This window comes from Artemia sp. Qi Xiang Cuo, chromosome 1 (genome assembly GCF_049724085.1).
Source record: "Artemia sp. Qi Xiang Cuo chromosome 1, ASM4972408v1, whole genome shotgun sequence".
In the NCBI taxonomy this organism is placed as follows: domain Eukaryota; kingdom Metazoa; phylum Arthropoda; class Branchiopoda; order Anostraca; family Artemiidae; genus Artemia; species Artemia sp. Qi Xiang Cuo.
In genome coordinates, this window is record NC_142794.1 from 67,916,597 (window position 1) to 67,933,561 (window position 16,965).

A 16,965-nucleotide genomic window follows, 5' to 3' on the forward strand; every position below is an offset into this window, starting at 1 on the left:
TTCGTTTACTTTATTGCCCCTTGCTCTTCCAAAGCTTAGAGGGTTTAAATTCTCCCTTCTATATTTATCCAAAAAATTTTGACCAATAAATTTTCATTTTGTGATTTAGGTACTTCCTCCCCATATAAAGATCCAAATACCCGCCCCTTTAAATTGGTACTCAACCAGGAATTTTTGAATGGCCATTTATATTATTGATTAAGTGTTTAATTGGAAATGTTCATTTTCTGTGGACTGCATATAGTTCTTGGGACAAATGTGCCTCCGTGCGGCACTATGTTCCTTTTAGCGTGGTGGCTGCGGTATTGTATGAAAGCAGCCTTTTCAATGTTCTATGCATATTTACTATCTTGGGATTTTCATTCGAATTTTCATCTTAGGGGGGAGGGAATTGCCCCTCCTCAATATTTTCTGGTCTCTGTCCCAGATTTTTTAGGAGATTTTCGTTTTTTCTACTTTCATTGAAAAGAGCCTCCACCCCCTCTGGATCTAAAAATAATTTTTTACCTACCCCCCCCCCTTCTAATTTCCGTGAATTGATGCAGCTGAGCGGATCATTTCTGTTTTTCCCCTGATTCGGTCGAATTTTCACAGGAGGGGACCATAAGACCCATCTTAGCGGGAGAACTTCCACATGTGTATAGACATGAATATTGTTGCTCGAGTTTGGAGGAGTAACCATTATACCATTGAATCTAGTATCACAAAGGTTTAATCTTATAATAAGTATTTTGTGTCACGGGAGTTTTATTTCTTTTTCGATTCCGGAATTTTTCATTGGGAGTGTTAATCCAATTTTAGCTGGAGAAGCCTTTTTTTGTTTACCTTAAATATTTTTGCGTTTCAAAAAAAGCTAATTAGATTAATGAATGACAAGTCCAGAGGCTCTGGGTCTTCCATGTGAATATGACCGCATTTACTACCCGAATGCTCGGATGCAGTTGAAACGATTCAGTTGGTTTTATCGCCACTTCTTTTTATGTGTCATATGTATTGATTTTGAGATAAGGATTTACAAGGATGGGGACTTTGTTTGTGTCCAATATAGCCCGGCCGACGAGCTTCGGCTCGACTGGCGATTTAATGTCCAATTCACGAACTCGATATTTCGATCCAGATTATTTAGGATTGTCATCTCCAATTCTTGTTAAGGAAGTGTTAAAGTTTCTATGTGCTAGCTCAGACTCGTTTGAGGTAATGTTTTATTTATTAGTTTTAGCTGAAATATCATTCTGATTTGAAGTTTTCGTAGGGATTAAAGCCATTCCACCCCAATTTTTTTCACGGGCATTTACGTCCTCCTTTTGAGTATTAGTAGTAAGTGCCACGAACTTCTGGGATAGAAACTACTTTCCTTTTTTTATTGTGAAGAAAAAAATGTATTTACGCCTAGATAAAATTAAAGAAGAACTACACTTACAGAGAAAAGGGAATTTAGAAAGAGTGAGAGACGGCAACGTACGCAGGTGGAAGGAGGAGTTTGCACACCGGGTCCACAGAATCCTAAGTATTCCCGAATCTCTGGACGCTTCTCAACGCATTATTAAATGCAATGTTAAAAATCAAGAATAGCAGCTCTTCAGAAGGAGATTTTGTTCGGGTGTTTTACAATTGATCCCCAGCCACCCTCTAAATGTTCTCATATAGCCTTAGGCTGTACAAAAAAAGACTGACCAAAAAAAATGAGGGACTTCTTACTTTATATGCTGCAATCAGGGGTGTCCCGAGACTCATTTCATTGGAGGGGCGATCTTCGTAAATTTTACTGAATCGCTACCTGATTTATGCCGAAATCAAGAATTTTTATAAATTTTGGGCAATTTTGCTAAATTTCTGCCGAAATTTTCGGGGCGGCGTGCCCCGCCCCGCCCCCGCCGCGGGACGCCCCTGGCTGCAATTATCAATAAATTGAATTGCCTAGTCCCCCCCCCCCTAATTTTAACTGTTTTCAATAAGTTTTTATCAATTAATATGTTGGTTTTTTCTACATAGCCTAAGGCTATATGAAACCATAAGGGTACTCTCCAGGTCGCAATTACAATTACTGGTTATATTTTTTTTTTTTTTTAATTGCATCTGTTCCATTCCACGTTGCCGAATTTTGAGAAATTAAGATTAACATTTCTTTACATTCTGAAATTAACATTTCTTTTTTATGTTTGTAAAATGATTAATGATCTCTGATTCTGGTCGGTAATTGAATTAAAATAGGCAGGACATAACAAGTTGTTAAAGGAAGATGAAAATAGAAATAGGAAGTTGATGGAGTTCCATATATAAATATTGCGATCACAGGCAATGGTGTAGCGTTGCCTATACTTGCTTCAATCTATTATTTTCTTTTTCAGAGCCTCTTCTTGTGAAAAGTGTGGTCTTAGAAACTTTAGAGGGGGCGATTATCTTGGAAATTAAAAGCTCTTGTGCCCCTTTTTAAGAGTAAAAAGTGATCAGAGGGTAGCCAACCATTGTACCACTCCCATTTTAGCTGCTCTCTCTCAAAAGGCATCCGTCCAAAATTTTGAGATAACAATTTTTTGCCTCTAGGAGTGACAATACCCCTCCCAATAGCCCCTGGGGCAAGGGCTGTAAGTTATGCAAGTTGCCCATTCTGTACATATAGGATTTATTATTGGGAAAGGAGGATGTGTTTCATTCTGGGTCTCCAAGAGCGTTAAGATAATGAGGTGAAATGTCAGTGATTGTCGAGGGGGTGTTGAACTTAATCTAAAGACACTGTGCGCATCTAGATTATCAAAAGGGCGTATCTATAATTTCTTAGTAGGGGCCAAGGGGATTGACTTGAAACTTTCAGGACTACTGCAACTACTATTACTACTGTGACTGAGATTGCTCACAACTGCGTTTACTTGCGACTGTGACTACTTATGACTGCAACTGTGACTTCTTGTGACTGCGACTACTTGTAACTACATGTCTCTACTACTACGACTACATGTCTCTACTACTACTTGCCACCGCGACAACTTACAGCAGTAACTGTCACAACTTAAAACTACTACCACAACTACTCCGATTATTAATGCGATTGTGACTGCTTTCTCTTTTTCTGTTACTGCTACTACTGCTACTACTGTTGAACTGCAATAACACAGGAACGGCTTGGGATATTCAGTTGAAACTTTCAGGCAATGTTGAGAGGTATGCTACACTAAATCAAATGAAACTAGGTGCATCAATTATGTCAAAAGGGCGTATCTTGGCATATTTAAATTGATCTCAGGTACGGGTGCGTATGTTAAGTTGAAAATTTCAGGGAATGTTGAAGGAAATATCAAACTTAACCAAAGGATCCTACGTGCATCCCGGCTTTCAAGAGAAGGTATCTGAAATTCCTCAGAAACGGCTAAGGAGTATTAATTTGCAAATGCCAGGAAATGTTGATAGGGATGTCGAACTAAATCAAAAGGCACCATTTGCATCCTGGTTATCAAAAGAGCTTGTCTGCAATATATGAGGAATGACTGAAGGTGCTAATTTGGAATTTTCAGAGAATGCCGAGAAGATGTTGAACTAAATCAAAAGATGCTATGTGCATCAAGGTTGTCAAAATGGTGTTTACTATATCTGAGGGACGGCTGAGAGTATTAAGATTAGAATACTCAGGAATATCTAAGGATATTATGTTGCAACTTTCAGGGAATGTTGAGGGGAATGTTCAAGTAAATCAAAAGACATTGTGTATATCCAGGTTATCTTGTCAAAATGGCGTATTTGCAAAATCTTGGGAATGGTTAGGGTACTAAGTAGAAATTTTCAGGGAACACTGAGGGATTTGTTGAAATAAGTCAAAAGACACTATGTAATCCAACTTGTCAAAAGAGTGTATTTGAAGTATTTCAAGAACAGTTTCGGTATTGAGTTTGAACTTTCAGGGAATGTTGAAAGGGATATTGCCCTCAATCAAAAGTCATCTTGTCTGTCCATGTTGCCAGAATGACAATTTTACCATCCCACACAAAGCAAACGTTCACGTCAAAGTCACAAATAAAAGAATTTAAAGAGTCAGAAAAAAGTCTTTTTGAGTAAAGCAATTGATTTGTGTTTATTCTTTTATTCGTATGTAATTTTTTGAACATTCTCCAATTAGGCTTCTTTGATGAAAAATTGAACAAATTTTGCAATAATTATATTGAATACAATCAAAGGCAACCCTCATATCACATTGTGCAACTTAAAAATTTAATGAGAATCGGATATTCTAATTCCTAAGCCAAAATCTTGACAAGAGTTTAGGAACTCCTGATTTTTCTCTCACTCAAAAAGGTCTTGTGCAGACCCCCTGAAAGCATAACTATGAGAATGCTGTCCCTTACTTATTGCCTGAAATCCCATATCTAGGACACAGATTCTTGCGTCCACCAGGTTTGAGTGAGGTGGAGTAGCTCTGTTTGGTTGATGTAGTTACGAGAAGAATTTTTGGCACCTCCTCCCCATCTTTCCCTACCGTCAAATTACAATCCTGCAGTGACCCCTCAGAAAGTACAATTAGGACACTTCCTTCTACTTTACCCCAAGTTTGGTTGACATCCTAAAACCTCTTCTGTAGATCTATCGACGACAGAAATTTATGAACTTCCTTTCTCTCCCCGCGTAGGTAAGATTGTGTCGGTATATCCTAAAGGCACGCTTAGAATACTATATTTTGCTTATCATCAAGTTTAGTTGGGATCTAAAAACCCTTCTAGTCGATAAGCAAATGACAAAATTCTGGGAAGCTCTCTCTTCCCCCATCTCTGAGTTGGATTGTAGCTGGATTTGTTCCAGTCTGTGCCTGGGCCTGAGTTTTGTGCGCGTAATAAATGTTAGAAAACTCTGTTTAAATCAGTAATAAAAAAAAAAATGGACTTTGACATTTCAAGATTTACCTTTCACGAACTTATTTTCTAGAAATGAAGAAGTGGTATAGCATTTTCTGTTTCAGGTGTCTAAGGTAGTATTATGTATTATAAAGCATATCCGACATTACATGATCAAGAAGCTAAGACATTTTCGTGTTGTTTCCTGTTTATTCTATTTAGTTGTTTTGAAAAAAGTAACCTATTTTTCAAGAAGCTTAGTAAACTTCAAAAAACTTTTTTCTCTGTTTCAAGATCTTGTGACCAGAAAAAAAAATGTTCTCAACGTCCTATTGCTTACTATTACCGAGTTAAAGATCGCTGTACAAGAAATCACAGTACAAGAAAAAAAACAACTAAATCCTAGTAGCGTAGTTCCGCAACATGATGTCAGCGTACGCGCCTGTTTGCAGATGTTATCCTCTGGTAATTTACCTTGTTAATTTTTTGTTGTCTGAAATGTATTTAGGTACTAAATTTTGTTAGCCATAAAAGTGGTCAATCAGTGTAGATGGTTTGACATTTCCTTTAGCCACGACCGCAGTAGCCTTTGGGTTTGAGGGATTTAGATATAATGGAAAACAGAAGTATTATACCCATTTTCGCGTATACGATCTGTAGTAACCGAGTTCTCCAGTGAACAAATTTTCATCGTTTTCATTTTGTTGTAATTTTCGTCTCTCCCGTTATTTTAACCGTGGGACTAGCTTAGAATTAAATATCGTCTGGCTATATTGAATATGATAGTATAAATAGCGAAATTAAGGAAAAATATTGATCGTCCATAATTGTTATATCAAATATTTTTGAGTTTTATGTCCTGCAGGAATTACGTTACTTTTGTGGGGATTTTCGGTTTGTTGGGACTCCGGCCCAATGTGTTAAATTAAGAAGCATTAAGGAACAGGTTCTAGTTTTTGCTGAATTTGCTGTTTATCTAGAGCCGTTGAAACTAACTACCCGAAAACACCCGAAAATTTGAAAGACGAATAACTGAAACTTCATTTGTTGGAAACCGAAGTTAAAATCGCTTTCCTGAAGTAATTTTAGAGTGCAGCAAGTGTAGCCAGTTGGTAATTTCCTATGTAGCATCTGCTGATTGATTTTTCAAAATTTTTCCTGAAAGTTTCAATGCTTAAAATGCGAGGAATAAACCCTACCATCCTTGAAGTATCATGGTAAAAATCTAAATTTTTTTATAAGATTTCTCTTATGATAAAGCATTCGGTCTTGAAGCACTGCTAAAGAAAAAATCTCAAAAGTGTAAATAGCAGGAGGTTGAGGGAATCGGAGTCTCACATACACAGAATGATTCATGTCTGTAAAAAGTTTTAGTGTTGCTCTTTATTTTCATCTGAAAAGACCAGTATTTTTTTCGTTCAACTTTTTGGCTTTTTGATATCAAATCCAGGGTAATCCAAGATATAAGATGGGAGGGAAGATCCCCCAGTAAATCCTCTCTTTTTACGCTAAAGTTTAGCTTTTGCATAAATAGGGCTTCGACAGTGAGCTTGATTTTTCTATGTCTGGACTTCGTAGTGTTAACCAAACTATACTTGGAACTGGTTGTGCTTTAACTATTGCAGTACTGACTTCTCTAACCATGTATGTTTTGTGTGCGTCTATGCATGTTTATTAATTTGCATGTTGTTTCCAGCAAAGTTCACCATCTTCATCAAGCAGTTATGAAGACAGCTTACAATCAACCCCATCGCCCCAAAAGAATAGACTATCGCCATCTAGATCTGTCAATTCTCCTAAGATGCTTTACCAGGTTAGTTATGATGAAATGATGGGAAGCATTACCATTGGGGAGGGAGGGAGGCCTTTTTTTTAATAATAGTTGTTGTTTAGTCATACTGAAAAACTTAACGATGGCCCAGCACAAGTTTTAAGCAAAATAACAGTGAAATGATAAAACAATGATTTAACAATGAAGTGATAAAAGATATAAAATATGACAAAATTTAAAGTGTTTAATTTATTTAGAATGGGTCTTATCAATTTGTATTATCAAACTACCGAAGGCGATTATATTGCTGTGTTAAGACTGGTAGAAGAAGATCGTCATTGCAGGACTCGAATATATTCCTCTTTAGATTTGAAAGCTGTTGATCTCCGAGTAAAATATGTTATACATTCACCTTCGTCACTTGATTTGCAAAAAGGGCAAAAATAATTCACATAGAGACCCGACATTGTTCTTCTCTAAAAACTTCTCCAAAAAAAATGATAGAAGAATTGCCTGAGCCATATCCGCATTGTATTTACTAAGGAAATTTAATTTAAAATAAAGTTTTATGCCAAAAGTTGTGATTATATAGGCAAGGGTGCATAATGGGGGAGGGAGTGGGCTAGACAACCCCTTCCCTACATCTTTTGGCACCTCCCCTAGATTTTTAAACATACCTTTTTAGTATTTACATTGAAAAAATACCCCCCACCCCTAGACTTTGAAAAGTATATTTTTATTTATCCTTGCTCTCTTCCCTACATTTTAGTGACTTGTTACTCCTATACAAGTGAAGGTGGGTGGATTTTTTGAGGTCTTTGTGGTCATTTTTATGAAGTGTAGATTATTTTGCATTACACTAATACTACTAAAAACTCACTGCAACGCCAAACCGCCTGAGACCAACGCAGCTATGCACGCCCCTCCTCCATCCCAGTCTATTCGAAGCCTCTCTCTTTAAACCATCCCAAAAACATCTAAATTTTCTTGTATAACTTACTTCTAAAAATAGACTTAAAAAAAGTAAATACATCAATATAAGCAATGTTATGAACGCTCTTAAGGAACCAATTCAAGCTTTGTATAGGATTTATTATCTGAACATTAAGTCAAAGGATTTATATCGGAAATTGGGAGGGACATTTGCGAGACTTAATATCTAACTTACATTATTTTGGGCAGGGAAGGTGAATGAGCTGGCCTGTTCTCCTTTCCAGAAATACCAAGATATTTGTGCCCTTCCCTTCAAATTCCTTAGATTTTGCATATATATTACTTGTTTCATGCCTTTTGTTTCCACCTGTTCTCCCCCTCCCCCCCCCCTCTCCAAAGTAAATTTATGAAAGTGCGTAGTTTTACTCTATCTTTGAGAGGGGAAATAACGAACCTATGCTCCATCAATGATTAGTTCACTTACTTCTTTCGATCTTTTTGACTGAAAGTTATAACGAAGTTTCTGTGACACTAAAGGATGGCTAAGTTATTAAGTTTTTCTCCTTCTTTAGAATTCATAGGTGCTTTCTAAACTAATTGCGTTTTGACACAATTCATCTGGGGTTTAATCAGAAAGGTCCTTTAACTAAGAATGAGTAAGAAGACCGTTGCAAATACGGTGATCATATTTCTGTGGGCGGATCTTTTGTAACATTATAAAGCAAAAAAATTATATGTGTTATTTGGATTCTTTACACTGGTCAAGCTGAATTCTGTAAATTGTAGCTAATCGTAATTATAAATTAAGCCGGAAATCAAACCACAATAGCATAGAAAGTGAGAATATATTTTTACTTCCGCACTACATATGTTTTGTCCCATTTTTAAAATAGTTACGCACTTGACTCTGTTTTGATTTTGCAACCTCCGAGACCACGGTCCGTTAAAATTGAGAACATCCGGAAGGTGCAAATTTCTTAGTTTTTGTTTTTCTTTTACTATTCAAAACAGTTGGTTTTATTTTGACTTGTTATGTTCTTGCAAAATTTAATGTTTAAATTTTTCTGACCGTGTAATCACTGATCTTCATGGTCGTGAAGTTCCCCTTTTTAACGTTACCAAATTAGCCCCTATACTGCAGTATTTGCCTATAATATATATATATATATATATATATATATATATATATATATATATATATATATATATATATATATATATATATATATATATATATATATATATATATATATATATATATATATATATATATATATATATATATATATATATATATATATATATATATATATATATATATATATATATATATATATATATATATATATATATATATATATATATATATATATATATATATATATATATATATATATATATATATATATATATATATATATATATATATATATATATATATATATATATATATATATATATATATATATATATATATATGTATATATATGTGTGTGTGTGTGTGTGTTCAGACAATTTTTGTTAGTAGGAGGAGAAGTAATACAATATTAAGACTATCCAATATTGAAGTTGAAAAATCCTAGAGTGGTGTAGCTAGGGTAAAGACAAGGAGCTGTGCTTGTCCCTGGGCGCAGCATTTGCTGGGAAGCCATTTAGATAAACGTGTTTTTGTTGTTTTTTAATCCTTTGAGTATAGTAGGGAGGGGAGGCAAAATCTCCGGTTTCTGAACATCCTACCTACGCCTCTGGGCCTGTATATATGATTCTCTGTAAAAATGTTATTGCCTGAAACAAGTGATAGGGGTACTAAATCTTCTTTCCCCCAAAACAGGGGCCTCGTTGGGGGGTGGCAAGGGGGGGGGCGGATTGCCTCGCCCCTCCCAATAATGTGGAGAGAAAAAATATTTTACATCCCATGTCCTTTGACTATCCAGATATGGACCGCTCTTGCCCCCCCCCTCAATAAAAATGCTGGAGATTCGCCCCTGCCTAAAAACTATAAATAGTGAAGATTATGATCTTTAATCTCTTGGGATAAGTGTTGATTGTACTCCTTCCCCTTGGAGCTCCAATTTTTAACTGAGTAAATCTAGCTTGAATTACCAGAATTGCTAGTAGAAGTATGAAAACTTGCTCAGATTGCGTGCTTGAGATACGTCGTGCATTATTTACTTGTTTCTGTGAAACTAAGGTTGGAAAAATAAGGATTTTCAGACGCTTTTAGGCTAAAAATTGATTACACCCCTTCCTTTTAATTTCGAAATAAAATAGAAAGAGCCATGCTACTGTCCTGTAATTATGTGGTGAAAAGTGTGTTTCAATTTCATTAGTTTACGTTGTGATGTTTTTCCGTAAGCCAATCACATCCCTCGAGTAAGGGGCAGTCGCCCTCATATACGGAATAATTTTTGTTCGTTTTAAGTTTTAATAAAGCTCCTTACTTTCTATTGAAAAATGTTCAGTTGTAACTTCGTTTAATTTCTGATTATTTTTCAAATCATGTCCAGGACTAACAAAGATATGATGTTGGGAACTGAGCCCTTTGACCCCCGATTTCTTACTGGTATATTGTATATGTCACTAATTGTAAATCGGTTGGTAATATCCCGCTTTATGAGTTTTTCTGCTTAAGAATTAATCAAAATTTTGGAAGAAATTTCAACATTTTGTCAAAATTTGTGATGAACAGTAGTTTTGTTGAATAAGTCCTTAATATTGTTTTGCCACAGAATTTAAGGTGGACAGAAAGGGGTATAATTGTTCACATGGAAGGAAATTCTGCGTGACTTTTGATCTTCTACGCATATGAAGCCATTGCGACTTTTATAATAGGGTTCTCTGATGTTTAAACACGGTACATTGTATACATATGTTTAAATACATTGAAATATTATGTATAAATAGGGAAAGAAAAATATTATCATTTAAAATAGCTAAAAGCCAAATTCCTGGTAGCACTTGTCACCCCCCCCCCCCCCAAGAAATTTCCCTGCGAGCCTTATGATGCCCCGCCACCTCTTCCACCTCTGTGCTGGTAGGCAGGTATATGTAATATTTTATGTTGCATAGAAAAATATTGTTGCAAAGGGAGAGAACTTTCACGTGCCCCTAGCAGCAATAGTTAAGGCGTAGACCAAAACATTCCCAGACATCAAGAGAGATTAGACATCCATTTCTACCGCCATTCTTCTGCAAAAAGAAGGGAAATATCACCCCGCAGCACCGTTGCTTAGGCTTAGTTTAAATGAAGGAGAATAAAGAGATTAAGTCTCACCCCTCTCCCATGCCTTTTCTATATTTCTCTGAAGGATCACGAGAGTTAGACAACTCAGGCATTGAAATGCGGTCTCTTATAGATCTGCCCTCCCCCTGCCCATTCTTCAGTATAACTGATGCACAATAAATCACTAAACATAATCTCATGAAAAATCTAGTTAATTCAAGTATTAAGGTAAATTTCCATTTTAACCATTTCTCTTCAATGGACTATGTGACTTTTCAGAAACGAATGTGCTACCTTGCGGTAATACTTCCTCTGCAACTGGAAAGCTCAAAACATAGTTTTCGATACTTTTGAATCAATTGGCTGTCTCAGAATTTTCAATCGATAACAACTTGGTCCTCTGTGGCGCAAAATTGTAGTTTGGTGCCACAAAAGGAGAGAAAACGCCACTTTCCCGTGGTATGGTCCTTTTGGTCACCTAAAAATGGCACTAGAAACTTCAATTTCTGTTCAAATTAACCCTCTAACGATCTTCTAGAATCATTGGTTCCATACTATCACCCTTGGATGGAAAAACCAACAAATTAACCAGATCCTTGATCTTTCTTTGCGGCAAAAAAAGAAAAAAATTATATTCCACATTTTTGTACATAAAAGCCTGAAACTTCTAGAGTAAGTTTCTCTGATATGATGAACCTAACTATGTGATTTTTGCTTCGCTTTTAAGGGATGTTGTTGTTGTTTGTGTTTTGGGGTTTGACGCATTCGCCCAATAGGTCATATGGGTTCGTGTCAGTCAATTATTCTGTGCCTTACATAGTCACTAGCTTGCTTGGGTGTCGCTTTGGTCAATATTCACTGAACTTGATCGTGTATCACTTTACCTTGCTATTGGTAGGGGTTATTCATCTGCAGCAATTGCCTGCGTTAAAAAACAGTAATCAAAGGTTGTTTCTCAGTATTGTAATTAAGGGCTGTTTCTCTCCCTTTTGAAAATCGGGCAAATTTTCTAAGGCTCACAGCTTTTGATGCGTAAGATTAAACTTAATGGATTTTATATATTTGAAACCTTAATAAAAATCCAATTTTTATATATTAATTTTTATTGAATTTTCTTGTTTTAGAGTTGGTTGCTATTGGCCTGAGTCGCTCATTACTTACAGTTCGTTACCATGAATTGTTTGACTAGAACTCTCCGTTTCTTTGTGGTGGAATTATTTGAAACAAAGTGTTCTAATAAATATCGGTTGTTAAGTTTTCGGTCGGGAGTCTTAAATTAACACAACTTTTGATAATACAGCTGTGTAATAAGTGTTTAAATTGACATCACTTTTCAATAAAATACGAGCTTAGTTTGAGCAAGTCATTATTTTGACCATGTAGATCAGGGGCATAATTTCCCTCCAGACCCTAGTTTGCCCCCAGACCCCATTTTTCACCCCCAGCTGAAATTTGTTTTTTTTTTTCAAAAATCTTGTCTAAACTAAGATAAGCCTGCATAATGTAAGCTTCCAGGAAAGGGGTCAGTTTTCTTGGTACTTGTATGACATACCCCCTGCAGCTCAAGTTGTTCATGCATTGACATACTGTAAACCGGTTTCTTTCTCTAGTTTCTTTTCAACTTAGCACGGGAAAATACAAAAAGAAGTGGTAGAATAGATGGGATATATATAATTTGGGCTATATATTTGTACATTAGGGGGAGGGGTGAAGTATTTGGACCTTGTGAAGTCAGAAAATAATTCTTACTTCATAATATCAGAATAATTGTAGCTAACACATTTTGCATGCAGACCCGCTGTAAATCCTAAATGCAAATATATAGCCCAAATTTGTTGCCAAAGTGTTATATTTTTATAATACTTGCGTATATTTTATTAGGATTAACCTAACTTCACTTCTTTAGCTGCATGGGGTATATCATACAACTACCATTTTCTTTACTATATCTTTGCCTTTATGGTACTATATGGCTCATTTTTCATTTTTCACTGTCATTTTCACTTGATTTGAGAAAATCGGGTCCAACTTTGCCCCCCCCCCCCCAGGATTTTGAAAAAATTACGCTACTGATGTAGATATCCAGAGAAGAAAATTAAAAGGGGTTAGGATTCATAAAATCAGAAATTACAAAATTTTCCTTTATTTAGGCAAAATTATCTGTCAATTTTATTATCTTCTAACAAGTGTTCAAATTGACGTATTTTATTTTTTTTTAATTCAAGTTGAAAATTTATCGCTGCATTCTTGCCAAGATTAAAAAAGTCAAACACATTTTCAAAACATTTGGTTTCATTGTTGACTGATATTATGGATTAATTTTGAGACTTTGTGGTTTTGTTTGTCTGTGCGTTTGTACATTTTCTGCAGGTAACCTTTGCACAAAATCTCCATCATATTTTAACTATTAAAGCAGTTATTAGAAGGTTTGTCTTCCTAAAGGCAACATCATTCATTGGTTGAAGGTGTATCGGAATTACTTTCGTGTTTTAATTGTTAATCAAGCCATCCATACGTCATTGTAGTTTCTTTCGTATCAGCAGCTTGTTTTAAAACTTTTGTTATCTGTTATTTATGCAACGTTTTCAATGGCTCTTTCTTAAAAGTAAAAAACAACTTTTGCTTTCTTTAATATACACTCAACCATGATTTTTTAATGGTTTTTTGACCGTGTCTGCCCTGACCTGGCCCTTGTTGGCTATCACAAACGTCGTAGAAGTAGCAGTATGTTGTTGCAGCATATCTTCAATGTTTTTAACTTTCATGGAAATTTGCTTGACCAAGGTCCTCCCGCCAATGGAAACTTTAACCTGAAACTTAATTATTTGCTGTTCTACCAATAGGGGCAGGTAATGGGTAGGATTTTACACTGCTCTACCACTGTGAGTTAGAACTTAGGGTTCTCCTAGCTTGTTTCGTTTGGAAGCGCGAGTCCTTACTCTGAAGCCCCAATCATACCGTGGTAGCCCCAAAACCTCTAGGCCCCTCTTCCTAGATATTCATTCACCTGATTAAGAATTAACTCGAAAAAATACAACTGCCACATTTTTTTTAATAAATCTGAGAGAAAATTTACAAATGAATCAGCTGGTGTGTGTTCCGCAAATTGCGCCATTTCTGTCAACTGATTCTTTTGGGAAAATTATCAAGTTGGGAAGGATCTTCTTTGGCTGCACAATTTCCGAACAGTCTATTTGCATTTTTAAAATCTTTACAGGAGAGTCTCTCAAATTTTGCGCAAAGCCCAAATCTATTGTGATTCGAAAAAAAAGTGGATTAGTTTTTCACGCGGATTCGAGTAGAGTTATTTGTTTTGTGAAAACCTGACCAAATTCATAAGAACATTAACTGTTCAGTATACTCAAAACCGTGTATCTCCATCTTTTCTCGATTATAAGCTAAGGATGGCCTCTTGCGTAACCCTTCGCATGAAATTAAGTGGCAATATCAAAACAGAGAAAATTTGAAGATGCACTCGTTTGGGATTAGACAGCTGCTTCGCTTCTACACACAAAAAAGGAAAAATCCATTCTTCTCAAAGATCCTTTAATACCGTCGACACCTAATGATGCTAACTAAGACTTTCTCGTGCGTCTTTTCTTTGTGGGACGTGGGCTTTCTTTAAGCCTTTCCTTTGTAGGCTGAATACAGCTTGTTTAATGTAAGCAATGCAGATTTTATATCTATTTTCAAAGCTAATGCCCTTGACTGTATACCCATATAGCAAATCAAATATATTCTGTTGTATCTGAGTGGAAGTTTGACTAATTTGTATATTTTGGTGTATTTTTATCGAAATCTGGAGTCTATTAGTATGAATTCTTTTATTTTTGTGCTGGAAATTATAATACCAGTGCAAAACCCGCTAGAATTTTGAGTTACTGCATGATTTTTTTCTGCATGAATCAATAGATTGCATTATCCGTGGTGACAACATGATTATTTTTGGTCATATTAAATAACAGCGATGTTAAACTGAGTTTTCTCAATATTGGTTTGAAGCGATCACAATCTAGTAGAGTAATATATTGCAATAGATTATCTGTTGAAATATTATTTCATTATATTATATAACTTAATTCATAATGCAATAATAGATTTTACATATTAAAGTAAAATCATATTAAAGTAAAATCTTTTTTCAAATTTTTTCAAAATTAAAAAAAATTTTGCTTTTTGGTTTGATTGGTCGCATGTTGTTGTGAGTCTTTTTTTCTTTTATATATTTTTGTCTTGCTGAGGACGGCCCTTGGACATAGGGCCGAAATATTCATTCAAATTATTTTCACTGTCTTACAATAAGAATTCCCTATTGTTCTTCGTTTATTTTGTTGCTTACCACAAATTCTGTTGTAATGGTACATTAGGTTTTTTATTCTTATGCTACGAATGTAAATCCAGCACAAAATTTGTTTGAGTTTTGTAATGCTGCATGGTTGTTTACTGTAAAATAACAACCTGCATGGTTGTTCTTTGCACAATGCTGCGTGGTTGTTTACTGTAAAATAACAACCTGCATGGTTGTTATTTGCATAATGCTGCATGGTTGTTTACTGTGTTTGGTTGTTTAAGTAAAAGAAAATATGCATGATCCTTCTTATTTCAGTTTCCTGTATCTCCTATGAAAAAAAATACACCAGAGAATACGATGGCTAACATGACAGCTGATAACGATGGAAACCATAAAAACAAAGTTCAAGTAAGCATTTTTCCCCAAAGACTGCTATACAACTCCAAAATTGTTAAAATCTGGGATAATTTGTATATCCTGTAAAGCCCTTTATAAATTGGTGGAGCAATTTTATCAAGGGTTCTATTCTTTAGAAAGCTTGTGCGCAAATTTTGAAGAATAAATTTTGCTTCGTGCTAATCAATATATACCATTATTTAAAGAAACCCCGCCTTCCTCTTCTTTATTTTATTTATTTATTTTACTAATAATTACAACATAAACTATATATGTACACACAACTGCCCGGGGAAGGCGCGAAAAGCCTAAAGACGGACGAATGCAATCCTCTTAATTCTCAACCAATAAAAAAAAATAATTTACAAAAAAAGGACAAAAATACTCTCTCGACTAACAAATAATACCAAAATCTAAAAAAAAAAAAAAATAGCTACCCTCTCCCAATAAATGTTTCTTAAACTTTACTTTAAATGACCCAATGTGTTCTGCTTCCCAAGTGCCAGTTGAGATATCATTTGAAATATCTATAGTTAAATACCTAATTCCGAAACCTGCACGGGTGGGGCCTCGGTACTCAACGACAAAATTAGCCGCCTCCCTAATCGCATACCTGTGGAGCGAACGATTTACGCGATAAAAATCAGAAAAAACTGTAGGACATAGATCATTCCAACATCGATAAGCAAAACAGCAACTTATAATCGCAAATCTGACCAATATTAAGCACTCGTAATTTCTTATAACACGATGCGGTATCGTTCACATTTTATACATAACTACCAAGAATACGTTCTGTTTTGTGTTGAAGAATCTGTGTTCTTTTAAAATATGCATAAAAATTACTAGACCAAGGAATACAACCATAAGATATATATAAGGTGCAACAATAGTATGGTAAAGTAATAGAACAACTGATAGTGGTAAAACATGCTTTAATCGGCACAAAATGCCCAGACCTCTAGCAACTTTAGCTGCAACAAGGAGGCTATGGGGCATTCAAGATAAATTACAATCAAGCTGGAAGCCCAAATAACGCACTTCATGCAGCTGTGACAAAGCCGTATCATTAAAAAAATATCTCTTCATCAACACTTGGCTGCTTACCAACTCTTCTAAATATCAAAGAATTAGTTTTTTTTTAACATTCATTGACAAAAGTCTCCAATTTGTAAATACAAAAAAAAAAGACTTTAAAACCATATTTACTTTCAACAACAAATCATCAATGGATTGACTAGACATAGTTAAAGCAGTATCATCCGCAAAAATTGTAATAAAACACTCAGGTAGGTAAAAACGCATTGAATCAACATACACAAGGTACAAAAGTAGTCCAAAGACAGACCCCTGGGGTACACCACACTTCACTTGAAAAGGAGAGCAAAAAACATCATTTAATACAGCTTGAATAGATATACCACTTAAAGAACTATCAAACCACTTCAGATAGTTACCACGAACGCCAAGGGATTGTAGACGTTTGAGTAAAATTTTAAAATCCACTTTATCAAACGCTTTTGTAAACTCAGTA

General features: G+C 35.3%; 1 protein-coding gene across 31 annotated transcripts in view; it reads left to right on the forward strand.

Moving 5' to 3' along the window:
• LOC148956633 (uncharacterized) overlaps window positions 1-16,965 on the forward strand; it is a 204,917-nt gene that overhangs the window by 82,886 nt on the left and 105,066 nt on the right. For 24 of the 31 annotated variants that reach the window (XM_089086197.1, XM_089086341.1, XM_089086274.1 and 21 more), the window contains 2 exons: window positions 6,514-6,630; window positions 15,351-15,443. The exons of 4 other annotated variants lie outside the window; for them this stretch is intronic. In XM_089086197.1, coding sequence (XP_088942323.1) covers window positions 6,514-6,630; window positions 15,351-15,443 — 210 coding nt within the window. The remainder of the gene's footprint in view (window positions 1-6,513; window positions 6,631-15,350; window positions 15,444-16,965) is intronic. 3 more of the 31 variants (XM_089086226.1, XM_089086260.1, XM_089086240.1) reach the window with 2 other exon arrangements.